Source organism: Tachysurus vachellii, chromosome 12, assembly GCF_030014155.1.
Source record: "Tachysurus vachellii isolate PV-2020 chromosome 12, HZAU_Pvac_v1, whole genome shotgun sequence".
NCBI lineage: Eukaryota > Metazoa > Chordata > Actinopteri > Siluriformes > Bagridae > Tachysurus > Tachysurus vachellii.
The window spans coordinates 6,369,217-6,395,634 of record NC_083471.1 but is presented as its reverse complement, the minus strand read 5'-3'; the positions used below and the strand labels follow the sequence as shown (position 1 = coordinate 6,395,634).

At 40.1% G+C, this 26,418-nt stretch overlaps 1 protein-coding gene across 2 annotated transcripts in view; it reads right to left on the bottom strand.

The window, feature by feature from the left end:
- Positions 1-221: 221 nt before the first annotated feature.
- Positions 222-26,418, bottom strand: part of LOC132854388 (rho-associated protein kinase 2-like) — a 42,034-nt gene continuing 15,837 nt past the window's right edge. Inside the window, exons 10-32 of one of the 2 annotated variants that reach the window (XM_060882745.1) lie at positions 25,672-25,762; positions 23,444-23,532; positions 23,307-23,355; positions 22,090-22,225; positions 21,769-21,860; positions 21,163-21,409; positions 18,712-18,818; positions 17,017-17,176; positions 16,036-16,196; positions 15,423-15,607; positions 15,000-15,069; positions 14,395-14,498; positions 13,765-13,951; positions 12,868-12,961; positions 12,393-12,487; positions 10,449-10,637; positions 10,094-10,265; positions 8,499-8,566; positions 8,323-8,411; positions 8,006-8,084; positions 6,178-6,439; positions 3,922-4,180; positions 222-864 (exon numbers count right to left, since the gene is read on the bottom strand). In XM_060882745.1, coding sequence (XP_060738728.1) covers positions 861-864; positions 3,922-4,180; positions 6,178-6,439; positions 8,006-8,084; positions 8,323-8,411; positions 8,499-8,566; positions 10,094-10,265; positions 10,449-10,637; positions 12,393-12,487; positions 12,868-12,961; positions 13,765-13,951; positions 14,395-14,498; positions 15,000-15,069; positions 15,423-15,607; positions 16,036-16,196; positions 17,017-17,176; positions 18,712-18,818; positions 21,163-21,409; positions 21,769-21,860; positions 22,090-22,225; positions 23,307-23,355; positions 23,444-23,532; positions 25,672-25,762 — 2,989 coding nt within the window. In that variant the 3' untranslated portion in view covers positions 222-860. Of the gene's footprint in view, positions 865-3,921; positions 4,181-6,177; positions 6,440-8,005; positions 8,085-8,322; positions 8,412-8,498; positions 8,567-9,617; positions 9,887-10,093; positions 10,266-10,448; positions 10,638-12,392; positions 12,488-12,867; positions 12,962-13,764; positions 13,952-14,394; positions 14,499-14,999; positions 15,070-15,422; positions 15,608-16,035; positions 16,197-17,016; positions 17,177-18,711; positions 18,819-21,162; positions 21,410-21,768; positions 21,861-22,089; positions 22,226-23,306; positions 23,356-23,443; positions 23,533-25,671; positions 25,763-26,418 lie in introns of those variants that run through there. The other variant, XM_060882746.1, reaches the window with a different exon arrangement.

Genomic DNA, 26,418 nt, shown 5'->3' with positions numbered 1-26,418 from the left:
ACTGAAAATATCAACGACAAAACTCTTTTCTCTATGGAGGTGCAGGTCGTTTCTGAAAAATCTAAACAAAACAATCAATTGCAGATCTAGAAGCAGTTCGATATAAAGAACATGTTTTAAATTTCCTCACATTAAACTATTTTTGGGAGGAATTTAATGTGTCACGTCGATCATATTTACAGCAAGACTGCAGTTTATTAAAGGAATAAGACAAGACACTCTCATAATTCCAGCATTTATTTTTCTCTATTAAATTCTGTCTCCTGCTTAAATATTTAGTCAAGTGGAATTTTGTTGTTGTCGTTACTCTACTACATACATCACGGGTAAAGAATATCATTTGGATTGCATATTCAGAATGGCATATTTGGCTTTGTACATGGTTCCAGTCATGAACTGACGATGCATAAAGCAAATCTGTGCATTTTACTATATCGGGCTATGGCTGTTTTTTTTTGTTTGTTTTTTCAATATATACCATGTTCTATATCTGAGGCATCAAATCACGTTTAGACTGTAAAAGTATCTAACGAACCCTCATGAGCGTTTTCTTTAGAGACAGAATATACAAATGACTAAACACACACACACACACACACACACACACACACACACACACACACTCACACGCACATTCACACACAGCCACACTGCATAACAAAACACATCATGTCTTAATACTTTGAAACACTTTCACACTATTATTGTTGTAAAAGTTGAATATAAAGGAACAACTTCAGCAGAGTGTTGATTAGCCATGTGACTACGTGTCATCATGACACTTCCTTTGTTTTCTGCATTGTCTGTTGTACTGCAGTGCCTGCTACGTGACGCTGAGTCCAGTCCGGGATCCATCAGGGTTAGCTGTGAAAGCAGAAGCAGAAGGAATTTGTTTAAGATGTGCTTTATGATTAGATTAATACCAACTTTAACATGCTGTATGAAAGCAGTGCAGTCATGCATCAAATGTAGTCTCACACACACACAAACATAAATAAAAAGGCTTCACTTTTGCTCTACAACCAAACTTGACAAAGGTATGGTTAAAACTCATTAAAGGAATAATCCAGATCTCTGTAACTCAGACAGCGTGTGATTACCACAGACAAGAATTTCCACACATTTCACTGTATTCGGTAAAACAGCCACTTAAAGTCAGCTATAATGGCAGGGCAGTCCATAGTTTTTAACACATCCATGTAGTGCAAATTGTAAGTACACCAGAAAATGAAACAGAGATGAACGAAACTTCTGGTAAAGCTGAACTTGTTATATTTTATGACTTTTCCTAGCTGAAGCAATATAAGAAAATATAAACTCTATAATTATTCACACTTTACTTAAATTATTCTTGTTTGTTCAGGAAGAATTATACAGCTTTACAAAGATGATGAATGACATCCTAATGACTGCCCCTGGAGACTTGTGACTTTAAGAGTAAAAAAAAACCTTTTCACGTTTCTTTCACTCGTCCTTAATTTTTCTCTTTTTTTTTTCAAGAAAATGTCAAGTTAATATGGAAATCCTTGTCAGTGCTCCATGCACATTGAAAAAAAGGAAGAAAAAAAAAGACATTACATTAAAATGCACAGGTTTATCACTTTAATATGTCCTGGATATGAACCATGCCATTAACTTAGTAGTATTCCAAAATCGACAAGCTTCTGCTGCAGTGCTGATCTAAGTGCCTGAATTCATCACAGGACAACAAACACACCAAGCTTTAAGCCAAGGCATGGTTAATGAGACACAGTGGTTACCCTTCAGTCTCCCACATCTTCAGAAGTCAAATACATCATCATCATCATCATCATCATCATCATGAAGAGACCATCCCCAGGCCTTCAGGTCAAACTCTATCATGCTGGAACAGGAGTAGGAGCACGTGGGTTATGGAAAGGCTCCTTTCTTTATCTTGCATTATATAATAACTTTTTATTGTTTTATTTCCCCACAAGATTTTTTTTCCCAAGAGATCTAATTCTCTGTGTTACTCTGCGAGGGATTCCAGGGAAGGTCGTTTTATTTGAATGGAACGGGGTTTACTGACACTAAAGAGGTTGTTATAAACTAAACCGGTGTTTAGTTTGAACAAATCCAGATGTTTTGGGATTAATTTTGGTCAGCACAGTGTTTGCAGGTGATGTTAGTGAACTCAGTTCTTACACTTCAGGCTACACAGACAAGCAAACAGAGAGGTGGCGCTGCAGTACGTGGCATACTTACTGTCCAAACACACATAGACAGCGCCACAGAGCGAAGGTGAAAGGTCAGTGGAGTCAGAGGTCAGTGGAGAATGATTCGGAGCATGGGGCCAGAGCTATAAGAAGGTTTGCAGCACAAAGCAAAGAGTGATTCAAATGACACCGATTCAGAACCATCCAATTACCACCATAAACATTGCATTTTGCCAAAATTATTTACAAACGTTTTGTATCATTTACAGTTCAACAATTGCTGTGTTAATAGTTTGGATTAATGTTTTCTGATTTGATTGCAGATGTAAATTTCGGTGATTGAATGTCATGGCAAATCATCTGTACACATCGGGAGAAAAAATTAATTTTAATTTTAAAAGTTCACATCAGATCATTGACATCTGTGCATAGATTTATTTATTTATTTATTTATTTATTTATTTATTTATTTTCAAATGCTCAATTTAAAGTTTACCATGTCTACAGTTTTAGTAAATTTTCTGTTCTAAATAACACAAACTTTAATAAAAACAAAGTTTAAGCTCCCTCGATTAATACACTAAATACCAACAGTCTTGTATGAACTCTGTCAACTTAACCTGATGTAATTAGTATTGGTATTTTCTCTACCATCAAATTTTACACATGAAATTTTGCACATTTGGAGCTTAGAGAAAGTATCACTTTACTTTTTTAAGGTAAATATTGGATGCTCACTGTTGGCTTAATAAGGTGAGATGATGAGAATCTACTCCATATTTTGTTCTGTGAATGTGAAGCATCCAGCCAAGGGTTAATAAGCAGATGCATGAAATTAAGGAACTAATATTTGGTCAAGTAGAAAGCAGTCCACCTCTGAGACATCAAGACGTTACTCAAAACACAGATGATATGAATGAAAGACATTAAAGAAATACTGACATGGATAATGTTCTATAATTCCAGTAAAACATTTTGCATGAAATCAAATTTTTCCCTTTCTTTATTTACTTCTTTCCTCAGACTGGAGACTAGTTTCAGTGATGCAAGTATCACTTGCATAAATGAAGGCAGGCTTCTTTGCAAATTAGATGTCTATGAGGGTAAACACGGGCAAGCCATGTGTATCAGTAATGGAACGACAAATAATGGGTTAATAAAAGCTTTTGTGTCCACGCTGGACGGAGAAGTCCAGGTGATTGCATGCAGACATGATTACCGAGGACCATGAACAATGATCACTATACTGTACTCCTAGGTGTTATCCTGCCCTGTTGTTTGGGGAGAAGTTAAAAACCTCCCCAACCTATCACGTAGTTTCAACAAAAACCTTCGGGATAGTACGCAAACATGAAATCGGTCATGTGAACAGAAAAATGTGAGGAAGAATACATTAAAACATCACAGCCACACAACATGGACTGAAAGAAGTGACACCATGGCTACTCATAGTTAGTTGGATACTAGTTATCGTTTAATATTTCTATTAGTAAAACCTGTTCCTTGACAAAACCTTTTTGCATTAGAGTAGCTCTGAGGCAATGCTTCAAAAACACAGATAATACAAATTTATTGAAGACCGATAGTAAAACAAGAAATAATACATGTACACAGAAAGAAAGAGTTTTAAAATATTTGTAATCGTTGAATGAACGAACAATTTATTATTGATGAATAGGGTATGTTGGGTATTTTAACAGAGTTTGCCAGACACGAGACAGGCTTAACTCATTGGAAGACTCACCTGGGCTTGCTGGAGGGTGGAGGGCCTTTGCTATGCACTCTCATGGCTCCTCTGGTGGTGAGTTTGGGTGAGTTTCGTGGCGAGAGACGGGGTGAGGAAAGCGGTGAGGGTAATGTTATTAAGGAAGGCTCTTGAGGTGCTGCAACACTCTGAGTAGAGGGTTTGCGTGGGATTCTCTTAAGAAGACGATTGATCCATTTCTGCTGCTCAGTTGAAGAGCTAGCCAACAGCAGCAACTCTTTGGCCGTTCCATAGTTCACTGCAAGTGACAAATAACAAGAGTTAAAAAATGCCTTCAAATCCACACGTATTCGACGGTACTGGCTGCACCATCGTGGTTACTTGTTGACATCCACTCCCTGGGCAATAAAATGGATCTGGATTCATACTGAGATTCTCTTAGTTGCATTCTGGCCTTCTGTTAAAACAGCCAGAGAACATAAACATAAAAAAGCTGGCGACAAACTCCTCCTTGGTGAACAGCCACTGTTCTATTTTACGATCAAACTCTTCATAATTATAAGTCAGCAATGTTACCAAAATGTTGTGAAACACACAAAGCCACCCCCTGCTCCCACCTCAGACATTCAATGCTTCAAAAGTTAGTTCCATCCCATAGACCTCTGTTGATATTTTTAACATTCCTTTAAACAAGGAATCCTGACCAATAGACCATAGGGAGGCCTCATGAAACCCTCATGAGGTACACTTTCTGATTAATGCCTGAAATGCTTCAAACTTGGTGACATAACAGCCCTCCCAGCAGACTGGGACCAAGTTTGCAAAAGTCACCTATGCACAGAAGATCCAGGAACACCTGATAAAGTCAGGCTCAACCTGGAACCAGCGATGATCATTCCTTGATGCCGGATTCATCCTTTATGATGGCTTTGAGCCATCCATCACTCATCACATCAGTCACTGTCTGGTGAAAGCAGCAGATGTAACGAGAAGGGTAATGAGACCCTCTGCAGAGGGTCAAACCTTTTACGGCTGTTGGACCAAACAACATAGCAGACCAGGTACTCAGAGAATGTGCATGCCTGCTCAGACATCCTGATGGATATATTTTACAACTCACTTGCTCAGGCCAAAGTATCTTCATGTTTCAAAGCAACAAAACAGTATGGTCCCTGTTCCAAAGTCCAAAGTCATGACACACATTAACATTATGTACTACTCCAGCCAAACTGGATATTCATCACTCTGCATCCGAACCAAACCGATCAACCTCAGATGCCATTGGATCAGTTATACAGACAAACCTTAACCCTGGAACTGTCACCAACACTGGAGCCCCTGAAGGTTCTAATAATGACTGCATGGCTAAACACCCAAACAAACTTGCTAATCCAGCTGTGGTGGTTCTAGACACCAAACGCGAACAGAAGGCCAATAAAGATAAGGCAAGAAAGCCAAAGAAAGGTGAGAGATGCAAAGAAAGCACTCTCTTCCGCAACATCACTAAGCCGAAGGGGATGGTGGTCGACTTCAGGAAATCACACACCACGTTCTTAATACTCAGTATAAGCAGCAAAGAAGTTCAAATGATAAGCAGCTTCAAATTTCTAGTGGTACACATTTCACACAACCTTTCTCGGGCACAGAATATATTCCACATCATTACAAAGGCCCACCTCTATTCTCTGAAGCTGACAAGCACAGAGATGAGGGCAAAAGACCTCTACTCATTCAACTGAAACCCTGACATTGCTGCATTGCAGTGCGATGCGTTTACCTTCTTTGGGAATGAGGCTCCACAAAAATCTTTGGACAACAAAATGCCCACTTCTGTACGGTCTGTAATGCAACTTTCTTATAGCATCTTTTGATACTGTGTGTTGTTACCTGGATGATCAAGAACAATGTTTTTATCTTTTGTTCACGAGTCCCTTATTGTCCCGTGCAGTTAAATTTAAGACCTGGGGGTGTAAACTTTTGAACTTGAACTTTTGAGGTTGATCGGTGTAAATTTTTATTCTTTTGTCTTCTTTGAAACATGTAAATATCTTATGTAGCTTCTTAAGGGCAGTAGTAAAGGAAAAAAAATCTGTTTTTAAATCTGGAGGATTTTTCTGAAGAATAGTTGACCTGTCCTGAACAAATAAGAAGCTCATGAACAACTATATAAAACAGTCGCAGATCATCCAGGTACCAACACACAGTATCCTCTGTGCTCATCTCTGTATGTAGTTTGACTGATTCAAACTTTTATTGGTTTCAAATCACAGCCTAAAACCAATATGGCTTCCTGACCTTTGCAGGGTGCAAGCACTTCCTCCTTGAGGTCTAGGTGGTCTTTGTGGCATTTGACGTGGCAGCGACGGCACTCCACAGCTAGAGGGGGCTTAAAGACGTTCCAGAGGGGACGTGCACATGCCTCACAGTTGGAGGGGAAGTGGTAGAGTGTGGGCACAAGCTCATGGCCTTTGTAAGAGATGTAGGCTGTCCTCTCAGTCGCTGAAAGCTCCACGGCTGCTTCCTGATTCTTACTCTCACCCTCGTTGGCATACAGGATCTAAACAGAATGGACAAAGACGTTAGAGAGAGACAAGGAAGTCCATTGGGCAGACGGCCTTATCCTGAGCGACTTACATTTGATCTCATTTTTTACAACTGAGCAAGTGAGGGTTAAGAGCCTTGCTCAGGGGCCCAGAAGTACCAGGTTGTTGGACCTTGGATTTAAAGTGAGGGTTAAGGGCCTTGCTCAGGAACCCAGCAGTAGCAGCTTGGTAAAGCTGGGATTTGAACTCTTCCGATCAGTAGTCCAACACCTTAATCACTAAGCTACAACATCTCCAAATATCAATAATATATATATATATATACACAAATATATATATATATATATATATATATATATATATATATATATATATATATATATATACACAAATATATAGATACATGCCTATTTACTGTAGATACTATATAGTGTATACTTTTACCAGACAATTTAATAAGAACTCGTTATACTCCTGCTGTTTCATGCAGTCATCCAATCATGTGGCTGTACCACAAGCTCATGTAAAGACAGGTCAAGAGCTTCAGTTCAAAAATCAAACACATAGGGTAAGCTTTTTTAATGCATTTCACACTAGTTGACAAACATATCATGAGTACGACAATGAAAGCAGCCATATTAATTTGATAAAAAAAAAACTCACAAAAAGACAGGGTAAGCATGGCATGTGTGGGACGGCTGGAGATGGGTATGGATTTTGGGACCCTGGACACCACAACACCTCACCTTGATAGCCCGTTGCAACATGACGCTGGCGGGGGTCTATCCTATGCCATGTCCATGAGGGGTATCAGAGGCAGCTTTTCTAATACCTTATTATTAATAGCTGTATCAATATTATTATTATTATTATTATTATTATTATTATTATTATTATTGTTGTTGTTGTTGTTGTTATTAATAACAACAACAATAATAATAATAATATTAATATTGCTATTACTGTTGATATTGTCACCTTCCTCATACCCCTTTTTCCATTTTTTTTTTGTTAAATTTATTTTATTTTTTTTTTGTTGTGTGTGATACTAGTATTATCTTCATCATTATTATTGTCATTATAATAATAATTATTATTATTAAATTTTATATATATAAAATATGTATATATTTGCATAATAATAATAAAAAAAATCAAACACCAGAACTGGAGGCAAAAATGTTGATTCCTTTCTCATTACTCGGCACATCCCAAAGTGGCTTGTACTTCTTTTGGTGACTCCCATAACCAGGGAGTATTTTAACTGAGAATGAGCCAATCATGTAGAACTAATGCAAGATATAAAATCATATAGAGACAGGTGAAAAGCTTTAGTTAATGTTCAAACACCAAAGGTGGGGGCATTAATGTGATATTGTGATTTTGTCCTTGATTTGAATATTTCAGAAATGGCTGATTTCCTGGTTTCAGGGAGCTGATGTTCTCTGGACAACACAGTTTTTACAACTGAGGTGAACAAATAAGGGTGTAACACAAAAGCAACAAGTCCAAAAAGAGATGATGGAATAATAAAACAACAGAAACCTTTACAACATCAAACAACAAACGTCAAACAATACCTGGAAAATGCGAGGGATTTCTTTAACATCTGCACGATATACATCTGTTTGAGTCACAGGTCGGACATGGAAGAGTTTGCTGAGAGAAAACAAAAAGACAAAGATTAAACGACTCAATATTTAGTGCACAGCTCAATTATGGACAACAGTTTGTAGTACGAAAGAATAGCATTCGTTCATATTGTCGTCTTTATTATTCACGTAGCTCTTTGCGCTAATACAGAAATGAATGATATTGACATATAAATACTGATCATTGCATCATGGACCTGGTATTTCTTTTCAATTTTATGTGACAGTGATTTGTGTAGACTTACTCGATGTCCAGGATCATGAACGGTTTGGCCAGATCGCGGTCTTCCCCTGAGTCATAGAACAGGATCTTCTTGCTGCTCATCACCACAAACTACAAAGCACCGATGATACATGTGAATAACATGCACTCAGAGAGGTCAAGAGGATAGAAATACAGGTATAGCTAAGATGTTTTTACCTTTTTATCCCATCCAAACCTCTTGGTGTTCTTGCTTGGAAGAGACAACCAGCCCTCCAGACTAGCATCTGTGATAGACAGGAGAAATGATGTGTGAATTTATGAATCATAACAGGAAGCAGTGACCGGAGAAGGTTTTAACCGATATTCACAATCACAATCTGAGGGAAAAACACATCTGTGAAGGTTTTGTGGAGACGAATCTCCAACTTATACGTCTCAAATGTCATGATTGCGGGTCATGATATTAGATGCGAGGGCTAAAAGCTGATAACTTATTTTTAGTAGCTATTAAACAATGACAAGATTTCTGTTATGATATAATAAGAATAATGTGGTTCAAACTATTAAACACACACACACACATACACACACACTTGAATGTATTCAGAATTTCTAGTTAATAGGTTGATGCTGCGGGGGGCACGGTGGCTTAGTGGTTAGCACGTTCGCCTCACACCTCCAGGGTTGGGGTTCGATTCCCGCCTCCACCTTGTGTGTGTGGAGTTTGCATGTTCTCCCCGTGCCTCGGGGGTTTCCTCCGGGTACTCCGGTTTCCTCCCCGGTCCAAAGACATGCATGGTAGGTTGATTGGCATCTCTGGAAAAATTGTCCCTAGTGTGTGATTGCGTGAGTGAATGAGTGTGTGTGTGCCCTGCGATGGGTTGGCACTCCGTCCAGGGTGTATCCTGCCTTGATGCCCGATGACGCCTGAGATAGGCACAGGCTCCCCGTGACCCGAGGTAGTTCGGATAAGCGGTAGAAGATGAATGAATGAAGAATGAATAAAGGTTGATGCTGCATTTTATCAGGATATCAAACATTATATATACACAGAAATGTTGTCTGTGCATTTGTCAGAAATGTTGATTCAAGCCAAAAAAGACTAAAATGATGGTTCTGTTTTTCTAAACAAACTTTGACACAACAATCCTGTCCTTATTCTGTATACTTTTTGATTCCTTAATCTGTTGACGCGGTACATATTTATAAGGGGCTAAAAATGCCGGAAATATAATAAAAAGTAGATTATAGAATTATGGCCAGATTATAAAATTATGGCCAGTACTTTAACACAAATCTGTTCTAATGTTAGTGGTTGTTAGTCAAGGTGACTGGACATGCAGTGTGATCTTAAAGGCATCTGGTGTGTGTTTGCACACGTGCACATCTCCATGCAGGGTCACCTGCATGTTCAACGTCCGCCGGCCTCTCGCAAGCCAAAGCCAGCCGAGGCTGACCCCTCTCTTCCTCATCGTCCTCTTCCTCACGGTCAGAAAGGAAGAGAGGGTGCACGAGGCTCGGCCGGGTGTCGATACACACCCGCTTGGAGCTTCGCTGGTATGTGAAAGACATGGACTCTGAGGATTGTGTTTGTGTGATGCGCACTGCCGTGCAACCACAGGGACAGGAGAAGAGGTAGAGAGGAAACAGGAAACATCATAGTTAGAGCTTCAGTGTGGCAAGGTAGAAGTTATAAGACGGAAAGAGTCAGAGAGAAAGCTAGACGACCTCGGAAGAAAGAGAAAGGGAGGGAATTGTGAATCATGAGTCTTTTGTGTGTGTGTGTGTGTGTGTGTGTGTGTAGTTCGTACCTGGGTAAGGCTCATCAGTGTCTGGCTCGTTGCTCATACTGCTGACGCTAGTTGTGTCTAAAGAATGGATGCTAAGTGAAGTTAACTGACTCCGCAGACGCTCAATATCACTGTCCTTGCTGTGCAAAGCCATCTGCAGGTCCAGACGTGTCTGCGACTCCTCTGTTATGGTCTACAACAGGAACACACACAAAAACCCCCCACAAGTAATTAAATGAATTCAGAATTTTACTGAACACACAGATGCACAGGAAATGGGCCTTGGATGGTGTTAATGATGCTATTTTATGTTAGTGCAGGTTTGTAAACATATGTATTAAACCATGTATTTGGGTTTATAGATATTTTTACTTACAGCCTGCATCTCAGTGATCTCTTTCTGGTATTTGATGATGGTACTGTTGAGCTTTTCTTTCTCAGATCGCAGTTCCAGCTGCAGCTTCCTGTTTTCCTTCTCCTTCCTCCTCAGAGTGCTGTCATCTACACGGAGAACGCTACGCACTGAATCCTTCCTGTTCATTATCTCTGCTAGCTTGTTAACAGCCTAAACAAGGGAAAGACCCAGTATAGCCGTGAACATACTAGCATTATACATCACAATTAATGAGCAACACACAAACACACACACACACACACACACACTCTTCATCCCAGAGACACACTCTTCACCCCCCCCACACACACTACTCCACAAACACACTCTTCACCCTATACACACTCTTCACCCCCCCACAAACACAATCTTCACTCCCACACACTCTTCACCCCCCCCACACACACTACTCCACAAACACACTCTTCACCCTATACACACTCCTCACCCCCCCCCCCCACAAACACACTCTTCACCCTATACACACTCTTCGCCCCCCCCACAAACACACTCTTCACCCCCCACACACACTCTTCACCCCAGACGCACACACTCTACACCCCACACACACACACTCTACACCCCCACACACACCCTTCACCCCCACACAGTCTCTTCTCCCCACACACACTCTACAACCCCATACACACACTTTACACCCCACAGAAACTCTTCACCCCCCCACACACACACTCTTCACCCCACACACACTCTTCTCCTCACACACTCTTCACCCTAGACACCCCTCACACACTCTCTTCACCCCTCACACACATTCTTCACCACAGACACCCCTCACACACACTCTTTACCCCACACTCTTTTCATCCCTGACACACACTCATCACCCCACACACACACTCTACACCGCCACACACACACACACACTCTTCACCCCCACACACTCTCTTCTCCCCACACACACTCTACACCCCACACACACACTTTACACCCTACACACTCTCTTCACCCCACACACACTCTTCACCCCACACACACTCTTCACCCCACACACACTCTTCTCCTCACACACACACACACTCTACACCCTAGACACCCCTCACACACATTCTTCACCACAGACACCCCTCACACACACACTCTTTACCCCACACTCTTTTCATCCCAGACACACACCCATCACCCTAGTTACACACTCTTCACCCAACACTCTCTCACACACACTCTCCCCCCACACACCCATAACCCCAGACACACACACACACTCTTCACCCCAGACACCCCTCACACACACACTCTTCACCCTAGACACATTCTCTTCACCCCAGACACACACTCTTCATTCCAGACACCCCTCACACACACTTTTACCCCAGACACACACATTTGCACATTCACTCAATTTCTGTTTTGCACACCACATTTCAATACCACATCCGACTTCTAAGTGTAACTGTAACTTCAGGTGTTCAGATTTCTATATTTTTGCACAATGAACTGTACATTATACAGTATTCACACTGGTCAGCACTACTTTGTGTATTTGACCTGTAGTGTCTAGGACAACAGTCTTTAGCTTTGTGTTGGTTATGTAGCACTCTGGTCCTGGAAAACGTTGTTTCATTAGACTATGTACTGCTTCAGCCCTATATGGTTGAATTAACAATAAAAGCTTCTTGACTCTTGAAGGTTTTTACCACATTGTTGGTTAAACTGGTCCCAACATGATCTCAGCAGGAACACAGACAAGAGTAAAACCATTTCTACATGTTTTTAAAAGTTTTTGTCTGTAGTGAATTTTTGATGTATTTATAATAGAGCTAGAAATCACAATACTCCTTTATCAAAGACTGACACTGACTGGTCACTTGAACTGAATGGGTTTAATCCAAACCTCAGTAAATCTGTTATTGTTGGTTCAGATAAATCTGCCCCGTGTATGTCGAGGGTATAAATCATGCCCACCTGGATCTTAAGTGTTCGCTCAGTCTGAAGTTGCTTCTCAAAGGACAGTTTCATGGTGTCAACCTGCTTCTCTTCCTCTTTGGCTTTTTCCAGCTCTGTTTGGCAGAAGAAACATTAACATTATCCGATAACATTAATTATCCTTTAATACACATTCTAACACTTCTATTGTGTGTGGTTTTCTTCCCATTTTACCACAAACTCTGAGGATAAAATGACTAAACCGTACTTTTCCTCGTCACTTAACTGGAATCGCTAAAGTGCCGTTTCATATTTTGTATTATTTTGTCTTTTAGCTTAAAACGTCGGGTTGTTATGGTGGAATTATGTTCCTTAAAAGGTATAAAGATACATACAAACCACCAAAGAACATCTGTGTATTTGTTCTGTACTATTTGAAGAACATTTATAGAAATAAACACAAGTAGAAAAGTAAAAAGAAGAGAATATATGTTGGAAAAACTGCTGCACTCACGCTGTTGAAGGTCTTTGAGTTGGTTATTGAGTTCCTCTTTCTCACTGGCCAGGTTGGCTACGTCCACGGTCAGAGTGCGGTTAGACTCCTCGAGCTACACACAAACACACACACACACACACACACACACACACACACACACACACACACACACACACACACACACCAAAGACAGGTCCAAATCAGTTCCTTCATTTAATTCAATAAAGTTTTCAACTTTTCTTTTCTCCTCCTTTGCTGCACTAGCGTTTAAGTTGTTTGAGTCTTTTATAGTGTCAGAAAGTGAAGCATTTGGGACTAATTCAAGTCAGATGAACCATCAGAGTCATCAGTCATTTCAATTGCAACAGCAAAGAAAAACTGCAAAACCTCATAAATAGCTGGTATTCTGTGTCTCTATCATTTCCTCTGACGCCACCGCATCCACCACATGACTGCTAACCGAGAACAAAACAGATGGTTTATATCACGCTGTTAACAACCCTGAGTTAATTTATTTCTACTTAAACAGCATATAAGTGGTTTGTCTTCTACTTTGCTCCACCCGTAAGGACCTGGGAAAACCTGGGGCTGTTCAGCTGGAAAGTCGGGTGTTTCCATTATCAGCATTCAGACCTTCACCGTTTCAGCAGGAACAACATGACACTATGTTCTTGTTCAGTCCCAAAAAAAAAAGATTTGCTTGTGAAAACATCTTGACTATATTTACTTTTCATGAGCAAATCTTTCTTGACAGGATTATTACAAAACAAATATGATTGCTAAACTTATATCTTGAGATTTGTTCACATGTTATGCTTCTGATTGTCTTGTTTTATTTACAGAACTATTCGACGCATTTATTGGAATAAAAGAACCGATTGATCTAAGACGCCATTATCTCTCTCTTTGTCTCACCGAACTGATAGTGTTATCCTTTTCACTGAGCTCCTGCTGGTGTCTGGCCATCATGTCTTTGATCTCCAGCTCTTTCATGATCTTCTCTTTCTCCAGGTCTGAGTACTGCTCCTCAGCAATGGAGCGTGCCAGCTGCTCCGAGTCGGCCTTCGTCAGGCTCGCCTCCAGCTGTGCGGCCAGAGAATCTCTGCACCAAAACCAACCAGCATTTTACCAACTTTCTGATCAAAACCCAGTGGGCTAGATTCATTAACTCACTGTACTCTATATTGTATAGACATATACTGTATATTTATATTTTTACACACATTGTGCTGTATATAAAACCAGCACATTCTTTTTACATCTTGTACAGACCCTATATATGCTAATCTTCAGACCAGACCAGTTCTACAAACATGATATTTACTGTAAGACTTATCTGAAGATATAGAAGGTATCGGAGGTTAGAGGAGCAGATAGATAATGACTGTAGATGATTCTCTAATCTTGTGGTCAGAATTTGTTGAAAATTCTTGTACAGATTTACCTACAAACATGATATGATCCTGATTCATGGCCAAATTTATGGCCCAAATATGATGACACGTCTCAAGAAATACAAAGACAAAGAAGTACGTATAATCACACCTCTCCTCCTGAAGGTCTTCTAGTCTCCGCTGAGCGTCCTGGTAGAGTTTAGTCTTTTCATCACGGTCTTCTTTCAGCTCTAGGATCTGAGTCTTGTATAGTTTCTGCAAGCACAAAGGAGACATTAGAGACAGCTGTAGTGTAACAGTCCAGTTATTTGATATACTTTTAAGTATGTTATATAAGTAGTTCATTTGGTTTACCACAGAACACTGGATTCTGATTGGTCATTCTCATTGGTTTAAAAATAATAATAATAATAATAATAATAATAATAATAATAATAATAATAATAATAAATATAAATATAAATATAAATATAAATATAAGGAATGCACTCATTCTGATAAGTTACCATTTCTATACAATTCAATTCCACTGAATTTATTTGTCTAGCGCTTTTAACAATTGTCATTGTCTCAACTTAGGTATAGAAACAGAATAAAAATTGAAAAGTTTAAATTTAAGTTACCAAGGTTCAACTTAAACAGACTAAACACTCATATGTAAGCGCACACTTCGAATAATAGCAGCATTTTTCATTCAGGCTAATTTTAAATAAAAGCGTTACAACCTAAAGAGGACACAAAACATGCCAAACATACTGCGAAATACTGTTCTGCCTCCAGCTGCTCCTTTAACTCATTCAGATGAGTGTCAGCTATTTCTCTCTCCCTGATTGGACAATAAGACAAAAAACTCCTGTTAGCACATTTACCAGTAAGCTACCAGTGTGACTTGCTGAGTAATAACATTTCGCATAAAAAACAAACTAGAATTGAAAATATATTATCATTTAATCACTTAAAATAAATCTGCATTCACACTTATGTCCATGGCAAGGGATTCTGTGTCGAAGATAAGAAGAAGCTCCGAATTTAAATTTTTTATTTTAGTCTTTTGGTTTTATTGGAAATTACTCTGACACTAAACATGTCATGACTAAATGTAAGCTAATGAAAAAGTTTATGTTTTGGTCAAACTATTATTTCACACACACAAACACACACACACACACACACACACACCTGCGTAGCTCCTGGTTCTGTTTCTCAATGCTGAGTTTGAGCTCCAGCAGGTGGTTGAGTTCTTGTTTGAGTTGTTTCTCAGAGATGCGTAACATACTGACTTCCTGCTTCTGAGCCTTCAGATCAGCTTGGGACAGATTCCGCCGCTGCGTTTCCTGCTCCACTCTCACAGTCAGCAAATCCACCTGCATTCACACACACACACACACACAATTATTAAGGCTCCGTTGACTATTTTTAAGACTCTAAATTAATACTATAGTGTATATTAGCTGACACCGATTCCTCTGTCACTTTGCAATAACATTACGTTACCAACCAAACTCTTCCAACCAAGTAAAGCAAGCAGATGAATGCATGTCATCCAAAAAAACACACAAAATGACACATTTTGATGCAAAATGACTGGTGACAAAACTGTGCATTTTTGTTATAAATTGCACAACCTTTATAATTTCATTGTCAAAAAATTTCTAAATCTTTAAAACAATTTAGCCCTGATCATTAGCAGCCATCACACTGAAAGTATGAAAACACAGGAAATGATCCGAGCTGTAAGAGCTATAGTCAGACAGACAGACAGACAGACAGACAGACAGACAGACAGACAGACCTCCTCTGTAAGCTTGTTCTTGTGTGAGAGCAGCTCGTGGAGCTCATGCTGTGCCTGCTTATAATCACAGTCCAGGGCCGAGTGATGTTTCTCCATCTGCATCAGCTTACTCTCCAGCTGCTGTTTAGCCGAGCGCTCGTCCTGTAGCTTACGCTCCATGTCTGACACACAGACACACGTTATTTTACCATTAAAAAGCACCAACGGCCTTCACACTGCGCATGCCACTCACTTACTGCTCTACTGAAACATTTATTCAACAATTTCAGTCACATGCCCCCACATCCACATGATTTCTAATGAATTCCTTTTTTATTCGTCAGTTTTCAGATTCTGTTGAACCTTTCTGAGGTAAAATTCTGTGAAATCTGACAGTAGCATCTTTATTTCTATGTATTGTATCCTGAGGCTTGTACAGCTGTTACAATGCGTATTGAATTGTTCAGAGAACAGAGAACAGCTGTATATATTACAGCTATATATTATATTATTAATACAAAGAATACAGTGCGATGATGTCATATCATGACTCTTATATTATTCATACATTTTAATGTAAGTTTTTTTACAGAAGCCTTGAAACAAAAATAAATAAACATGAACCTGTGGAGATATTTGTGCTTTTTATCTTAGCATTCGAGCTATCAACTAGCTGACTGAGCTCGATTGTTAAGCCTTTTTACAGTTTTTAGAGTATGATAGCTCAGTATTAAACTTAAGATGTCACTTCAGTGCGATTGCTTGTTGTGTTAAATAAATCTAAGAGCTAGATAGTTAATAATGTAGCTTGAAAACTTTATGAGTCAGTGATTTATATAGTGATGATAATGGAGGTGGTGTTTACCTCAGCATGCATGAGTCATTTATGAAACATTTTAAAAAGCATTAACTCAAGTAGTTTTTCGTGTTATTAACTTCGTTCACTCCAGTGAATTTTTATAGCAGTGCATTTATTCAAATCAATGTGTTGTGATTTTTTACCTCTCAGCACTTCAGACTTGGCCTCTTCGATAGACTGGTTGAGTTTGCTGTGGTCAGCAAGTCGGGTTTTGGCGGCATTGTGCTCCTCTACCTCTTGCTCTAATCGCTGCTGAACAGATTTGAGTTTGAAGGTAAGGTCGATCTCTTGCTGACTCCTTACCTGTATACAGAGAACGACACAGTTAACACACACATGCACATACACACACACTCACACACACAGAGCACATATACACAGAGCAGCCTAACTACCACTACAACACCTTAATGTAGACACACACACACACACACAGTACATATACACAGAGCAGCCTGATTATCACTACAACATTTTGATGTAGACACACACACACACACAGAGTACATCTACACAGAGCAGCTTGATTATCACTACAACACCTTGATGTAGATACACACACACACACACACACACACAGAGTACATATACACAGAGCAGCCTAACTACCACTACAACACCTTAATGTAGACACACAGTACATATACACAGAGCAGCCTGATTATCACTACAACACCTTGATGTAGATACACACACACACACACACAGAGTACATACACACAGAGCAGCTTCATTATCACTACAACACCTTGATGTAGATACACACACACACACACACACAGAGTACATATACACAGAGCAGCCTAACTACCACTACAACACCTTAATGTAGACACACAGTACATATACACAGAGCAGCCTGATTATCACTACAACACCTTGATGTAGATACACACACACACACACACACACACACACACACACACACACACACACACAGAGTACATATACACAGAGCAGCCTGATTATCACTACAACACCTTGATGTAGATGCACACACACAGAGTACATATACACAGAGCAGCCTGATTATCACTACAACACCTTGATGTAGACACACACACACACACACACACACACACACACAGTGTACATATACAGAGAGTAGCCTCATTATCACTACAACACCTTGATGTACACACACACACACACAGAGTACATATACACAGAACAGCCTGATTATCACTACAACACCTTGATGTAGATACACACACACAGAGTACATATACACAGAGCAGCCTGATTATCACTACAACACCTTGATGTAGACACACACACACACACACACACACACACACAGTACATATACACAGAGCAGCCTGATTATCACTACAACACCTTGATGTAGATACACACACACACACACACACACACAGAGTACATATACACAGAGCAGCCTGATTATCACTACAACACCTTGATGTAGACACACACACACACACACACACACACACACACACAGTACATATACACAGAGCAGCCTGATTATCACTACAACACCTTGATGTACACACACACAGAGTACATATACACAGAACAGCCTGATTATCACTACAACACCTTGATGTAGATACACACACACACACACACACACACACACAGTGTACATATACACAGAGCAGCCTGATTATCACTACAATACCTTGATGTAGATACACACACACACAGAGTACATATACACAGAGCAGCCTGATTATCACTACAACAAATTAATGTAGACACACACACACACACACACACACACAAACACAGAATACATATAAACAGAGAAGCCTGACTACCTCTACAAGGCTTTAATGTAGATGTACACACACACACACACACACACATACACACACCTTCTCCAAATCAGTCAGTTCCTCCTGTAGCTGTCTCTTCTCTCCTTCAGCCTTAGAAAGCAAGTTCTTCGCTTGCTTCAGCTCTTCCTCCAGCCCCGAGACACGAACTGAAAGAGCAAAAAAGAGAAACTTAATAGATACATGAAAAAATTCTCCAGCCTTTGAGACGTAACATCAGCTACCTGACACAGGACTGGGCACCCAAAATAGCAGTGTTTACTCTCCACACGAGACACTCCACCCAAACACAACAGCACTACACAGTAGGAACAAGGGCCCAGTGTGTGTGTGTCACAGAAAAAGGGAAAGAGGAGGAACACATTACACACTCATTTCTACACACCAGCCAAAGCACACTGTTACAGTCATGTGGCTTATTCACATCCAACCACCTCTACATTTATACTCACATATCCCTTTATTTTATTGTTCAATCTCTTTTACCAAATCACTCCCTGCTTCCTTCTCCCAAACTCAATGTTTCCAACATATTCCTTCACTTTATCACTCTATACAGCTTTCCCTTTAATTCTCTTTCTCACTCTTACGCCTTTCCTAACTCAGTGCCCCCTTTCTCATTCCTCAGCTACCTTTCATTCCCTCACTCACCAACAATCTGCAACTCCCCAATATCTCCTCTGATCTATTTCCAAGTTGTTTATTTTCAATTACTGCATCACTCTCAAATCACCTTTCTGACTATTTATTTCACTCAAATACTTAGTCACTCCACCATACTGACTCCCTCACTCAATACCTCATTCAATCCCTCACTCAATACCTCATTCACTCCCTCACTCAATACCTCATTCACTCCCCTACTCTATACCTCATTCAATCCCTCACTCAATACCTCATTCACTCCCTCACTCAATACCTCATTCAAGCTCTCACTCAATACCTCATTCACTCCCTCACTCGATACCTCATTCACTCCCTCACTCAATACCTCATTCACTCCCCTACTCTATACCTCATTCACTCCCCCACTCAATACCTCATGCACTCCCCCACTCAATACCACATTCACTCCCTCACTCACGCTCTCACTTAATACCTCATTCACCCCCCACTCAATACCTCATTCACTCCCTCACTCAATACCTCATTCACTCTCTCACTCAATACCTCATTCACTCTCCAACTCTATACCTCATGCACTTCCCCACTCAATACCTCATGCACTTCCCCACTCAATACCTCATGCACTCCCCCACTCAATACCTCATTCACTCCCTCACTCACGCTCTCACTCAGAACCTCATTCACCCCTCACTCAATACCTCATTCACTCCCTCACTCAATACCTCATTCATTCCCTCATTCACTCCCTCACTCAATACCTCATTCACTCCCTCACTCACGCTCTCACTCAGAACCTCATTCACCCCTCACTCAATACCTCATTCACTCCCTCACTCAATACCTCATTCACTCCCTCACTCAATACCTCATTCATTCCCTCATTCACTCCCTCACTCAATACCTCATTCACTCTCTCACTCAATACCTCATTCACCCCCCACTCAATACCTCATTCACTCCCTCACTTAATACCTCATTCACTCCCTCACTCAAACCTTATTCACTCTCTCAACTAATACCTCATTCACTCCCCCATTCAATACCTCATTCACTCCCTCACTGAATACCTCATTCACTCCCACACTCAGTACCTCATTCACACCCTTACCCCCACTCAATACCTCATTCACTTCCTCACCCCTCAATTAATACTTCATTCACTCCCTCACCCCCCACGCACCACCTCATTAACTCAATTCCTCATTCACACTTACTTAATCCCTTCCTTACTCATTTCCTCACTCCCCACCCCTAATATATTTATATGCTTTTTACACTTTTGCTTACTTAGAGCTTCTTTCCTATTCTTCCTCATCTATACCCCATTCTCACCCACTTAATTTCTCCTAAATCATTCCTAAACTCACTTAATCCCTCCATTATTCACCCTTCCCTTACCTCATTAACCCTGCTTCCTACCCTCCCTCACTCAGTCCACTCTCTTCATGGTTCAATCCTCCCACTCTCTTTACACTCTTAGTCAGTTTGCTCTCAATCCCTCATTTCAAACTCAATCCTTAATCCTTCAATTTTGCCTCTTTCACATAAAAAAACCTTTGCTTTAATCCCTGATTCTGTACAACGTTTATCATTTCATCCTCCATATCTACCTCACCTCCACCTCATCCTCAGTACATCTTACTCAAAAACACAGGAACTAGCCTACTCACACTCTTCTTATCTCACTCTTCCCTACACTCCCTACTATTCCTCCTTGTCCTCCCTTTGTCACAGCCCTCAATCGTTTCCTCCTTTAAACACATGCCATTGAGTGAAGAACCCTAAAACTACTTTAGTACCAAAATCCCCTGCTTGCTTCCTCATCCACACCCTCACAGTCTCCCTAACGACTTATTCCTCCGTCACCTTGCAGGTCTGTGATGGTCTCGGAGCTGAGACTGTGCTCCCTCTTCTCAGTCTCTAGTGCACTCTGAAGGCTGAGGTTGTGCTGCTCCAGGCCGAGGCGGCTGCTCTCCAGCTGGGCCAGTCGCTCCTGCAGCTCCCTGAGTAAAATCTCCAGCTGCTGTGCTTGTCTCGCTGCCTCGGCCTGAGCTTTTTTCACCCGGCCTGACTCCTCCACCTCGGCCTGCAGCTTTGCGTTCACTTCCTCCAGCTACAGATGAAAAGCAAACAGTAGAGGAGAGAAGGAGTGGAGTGCATTAATAAGAACCTGTGATTTTCCATGCAGCTCGAACTTCCGTCGGAGCTGCATTTATAGAAACTGACCAATCAGCATCAAGAATTGAAAAGAGTCGTTAAAATTCTCAGAAACACCAATGCTGACAGATTTCAGATCACATCAGCACAGACCACAGGACCATGAATTAGACTTCTAGTGTTCCACCCAACCAAATAAGCAGTGTACCGGTGTTATACCAGTAAGTCACACTTACATCTACACAAACACGGAGCCGTTCGTGTGTTAATAATAGTTCATGTATGTTCCTGGAAAATCTTTCAGCACACACTGACCTGTCTCTCTAGATGGATATTTTTCTCATTGGAAATTTGTGAGTTAACGCTCTTCTTCTTCAGTTCAGCCAGCTGCTCCTTCAAGCTGCTCACTGCAAAACACAGAGTATCAGCCGAGTTCGCACCGTATAAGTGTGTAAAAACATGAAGTATATAGGTTTGACTGCTAGCGAGTGGACGTCAGCTAACGATACTCTCACCGTGATGAGCAAACAAGCAGTCAACAGTCAGTAAACGGTCGACTTAGTGCTTAGTATTTAATGCTCATGTGACAGTAATGGGCTTTAAACTATAGTCCGTGTTGCTTAAATACATTCTCACCTTCATTTTCTAAGCTGCGTTTTCGCTCCACTTCCAGTTCAGCCTTCCTCAGGCTCTCTGTGTTCTGGTGCTGCAGCAGGGCCTTCTCTCTCTCCAGTTTCCTCAGAGAATCCTCTGCTCTGTGCCTCGCATTCATCTACACAAAAAGATTCAATTACTTCAAAACTTTACAAAATACAGAGCAGCTCATTTACAGTAAGGGACAAATGATACCACCAAAACTCAGCTGTGTCTTAGACAGGTGGATAAAACACAACCAAACCCAATCTGCTTTCACTGTCGGTTTCATTTACAGCACTTAGACTGTAGTTATAAACCGAGAGCTCGTGGCATTCCTCAGTAAGCGGCAGACATTCCTCACTCTTATGACACTTTCTGGTCATGAGCGAGCACTAAACTCCAGAACACAGAATAACACTACACAGATGTTTCCTTGTTTTTTTTTTTTTTTTCCGGACAATGACATTTTGGTACAACTATGTCATCCAACACTTCCATTTATTATAAAGCCTGACTATTTCTTACTGCTCATCAGTTTTTTACTGCTGTTTTATTACTTTAAAAGTTCTTTTCAGGTGTTAAAACTAAACTCCTGTGGATTTCAAATTCTACTAACATACAGAGAAAAACTTCCGAGTCCTAACTAGAGTTAAATAATAAGGCATTTGGTAGAAACTATCATCTATTGCAACTTACATTTATAGAACTGAGGGTTAAGAGCTTTGCTTAGGGGCCCAGGAGAGGAAACTTGGTGGACCTGGGATTCAAACTCACAACCTTATGATTAGTAGATCAACACCTTAACCACTGAGCTACTACTTCCTATCAAAAGCTCTAAAAATCCGTCACAGCACAAAGCATAAGTCCAAAGTAAATCAGCTGGGCGCAGGCAACATGTAGACCAAACAACACCAGTGGGAGTTGAGTTCATGAACACCACATATTACACATTATACAGCACTGCTAAGCTGCCAGTGTTGAGCCTTTAAGCAAGACCCTTAACCTAACGTCCAAATGCTTCCTCACAGAGATCTTCAACGAGCACTTGCTTCGGCTGTATGCTAATCGTTTGTACTGTATGTTAACTAAGGAAACTGCTCTAGGTTCAGATTTCACACTTACAGATTACACATTTTAGTAGTAAATGCAGTAGTATGAGTGAGTCGTGGTTAGGTTTACAATTCTTTTGCTGAATAATAGTTTGAACATCCTTTTACCTCCTCCTCAAGATCCTTGGACAGTTTATCTAGTCGCTCGTTTGCATTTCTGTTGAAAAAAAGGCCATATCAGCAGATCATTTTAAAGTTTCATTTACAGTATTAACCTGTATGTGTGTGTGTGTGTGTTTGTATACCTGCATTTGCTTTCCAGATCATCCTTAGCTTGCTTCTCATGCTTGTACTTCTCTTCTATCTTAATCAGTTTCCTTTGCACGTCGTCAGTCTAAAGAGAAACAGAAAGGTGGTAAACAAAAGTATTTGTTAGGCGGAAGATCCAGGCGTAAATGCAGATATGCGTTAGTGTTGACATGACAGTAATATGTTTAACTTTCCCAAATAAGAATCAGAAGCTCATCAATCCATTTTGAATAATCTGGTTAAAAAAAGGAGCAAATTATACATGTAGATACAATATACAGCCAAAGGTTTGTGGACCATCACGTCTAAATTTGTTTAGAGAGATTTATCCCATCTTTGCTGTTATATTAACCCTTGTATGATGTTCGGGTCTGTGGGACCCATATTCAAAAACATCAATAGTTTTGAAAAACTTTCCACTCATAACTTGATTAAATTTGATTTTCTTTTTTTTATTACATTTTATTAAAAAAACAGCAAAAAACGAGTAGCACTTTAATTAAAAAATGTGATGTAATAAAGCTAAAGGGCAAATATTAACCATATATCGTCGCTGTCAGGCGGAATCCTCGTATCTCCAAAACCGTTATTTTTCAGGAAATTAAAAAAACGCCGTACCTTATCTGCAGTGCACAGGGTTTAGTCCACGTTGCAGTGGATTGTCTTGCGCTAAATTCCTGTCCTCAGACGAGCACCAGAACTAGCGGGGGTCAAGATTTTTTTTTCTTTAAGCCCAGTGTTTTGAAGACATTTACCTCAGAAGACGTGTTGATTCGTTGCGACTCTTCTTGAGGAGAAATATGCCGTGAAGCTCTCTCACGGAGTGAGGAAGAGGTGGACAGTTGAAGTGTCCAATGGAGTTATGAGATTTGCGCTCAAGCTATTTTCAAGACTTTAGATTGGTTAATAACGTAAAAATAACAGACCCACGTGGGGACTGACCAATAGCATCGATATGTGAAAAAATATGAAATTGACAAAATTTGGACATACGAGGTTTCCGCCCAACAGCGATGATATGCTGTTTATATTGCTTGTAATTGGATGAAGTAAACATCTGTAGAGTATTTTAACATCAAAATTTTGATTGTGTTGAATTAAAAACCCAAAAATGCAGCGGGTCAAACAGACCCACCAACACTGGCTGAGTAACAAAAATATGAACAACATACAAGGGTTAAGTTTCACTCTTTTCTTCTAGAAGGTTCTCCATTAGATGTTGGATTTGTAGCGATTCATTCAGCTGCAAGAGCAATAGTGAGATCAGATTCTGATGTTGGGATGTTAAGGAGACTCCAGTTCCAGTTCATCCTAAAGGTGTTCAGTGGGGTTGAGCCAGATTCCGGGCAATCGAGTTCTTCCACTTTCTTCAACCTTCATGTCTTCATGGAGCTGCTTTGTGCACTGTAACATTGTCATGCCGGCACAGGGTTCGGGCCTCTTAGTTCCAGTGAAGGGAAATTGTAATGTCGACAAATATCTGGCCATATAGTTTATCTGCACACGTACAGTTAAAAAGTCTTACTAGAAACACCTGCTGCTTATATAAAGTGGCTTTAATCTCCAGGGTAAAAAGTTCAAAGGTGTAAAATCCAGAATTTTAGGAAATGCTCCCAGAAAACAGAGCTCTAGTGTTCAAAAATTTCCTGGGACTATTAGCAAAAAAGCAAGCTATAACACACATAAACATTTGGTTTCCATTAAAGTCATTACAAATGCATTACTGAAATAAACCCTGCACATGAAATTCCGTCAGATAATCACCCTGTATTTCAGCAGCAGAAAGTTTATCTCGCTCACTTTTAGTTCACTAGTAAGCTAGTTTACTTTCACCAGGACTTCTGGGTTAAACTGCACAAAATTTATAAACGTATATGTGTGTAGGGAATCATGTGAGCATCTCAGTTATTGAATAAATTCAACAAACACAATTCAGGGTTACTTAAATCTCATGGATGTGACATAAAATACAAAGTAAGAGTCCAGAATTTACGCGGAATTTACGCGGAATTTACGGAATTACCAGCATAATGTTCACGACTTTTTCCCCCCACAGTAAAAGTGTCTAAGACAGAGTTTATATGCTCTCAGACCACTGCCTTTAAACACAAACACCTGAAGCCTTTAAGACCAAAAAATCAGTACTTCCCAAACATACAGTATGTAAGTATTATAATTACTTTTTATGCACGAACTGTACATGTACATAGACAAAAACACACACCTCAGATCTCTCCGAATAGTCGTCTTTTTCTAATAAATCGTCAATACAGACGTCAGACTCGTCTCCAACTTTTTCTTTCTTTCTCATCAACCTGAGAGAAATCAGAAAAAAGTGAGTGGGTTAGGAGAACAGATGGAGAAAGTATAGTGGGAAATGTATACGAATGAATGCAGTAGTCTTTTTTTTTTTTTTAGCTAACTTCTTTAAAACATAAACAGTCCACTTCCTGTCTCCTGCCTCTATCACTTTTCTAATACAAGCACTCACTGGTCCTGTTGTTTGTGTAGATATTTGAGTCCTGACAGTGGAAGAAACCTGGAGCATATTAAACGAACGTTTGTATTTTATGTAGTGAATCTATGTCAGGATGTCAAATTTGAATGTACTTTGATGAAAACTGATGCCATATAAAAAGTAAATACAGCAAAGAACGGGGAAAAAAGCTGCTATAGGACTCTGTTGCTAAATAAATGTGTGTCTAAATAACTACGGCGGCTATGCTGAGGAAAACATCCGTTAGCGAAAGTGGTAGCCAGTTAGGTGAGATTTATTTTATTTAGTTAGTTTGTTTATCGTTTATCGTTCCCTAAATTTTCATTCCGCGATAATCCGCAATAACATTTAGTGTGCTGAAGTATTGTTTTTGCTTTCTTTTTTTTAGAACATTGTAAAGTAATATGTAGTATACGTTGACGCCTATGAATATACGTATATACAGAGGGAGAGAGAGAAAGAAAGAGAGAGAGA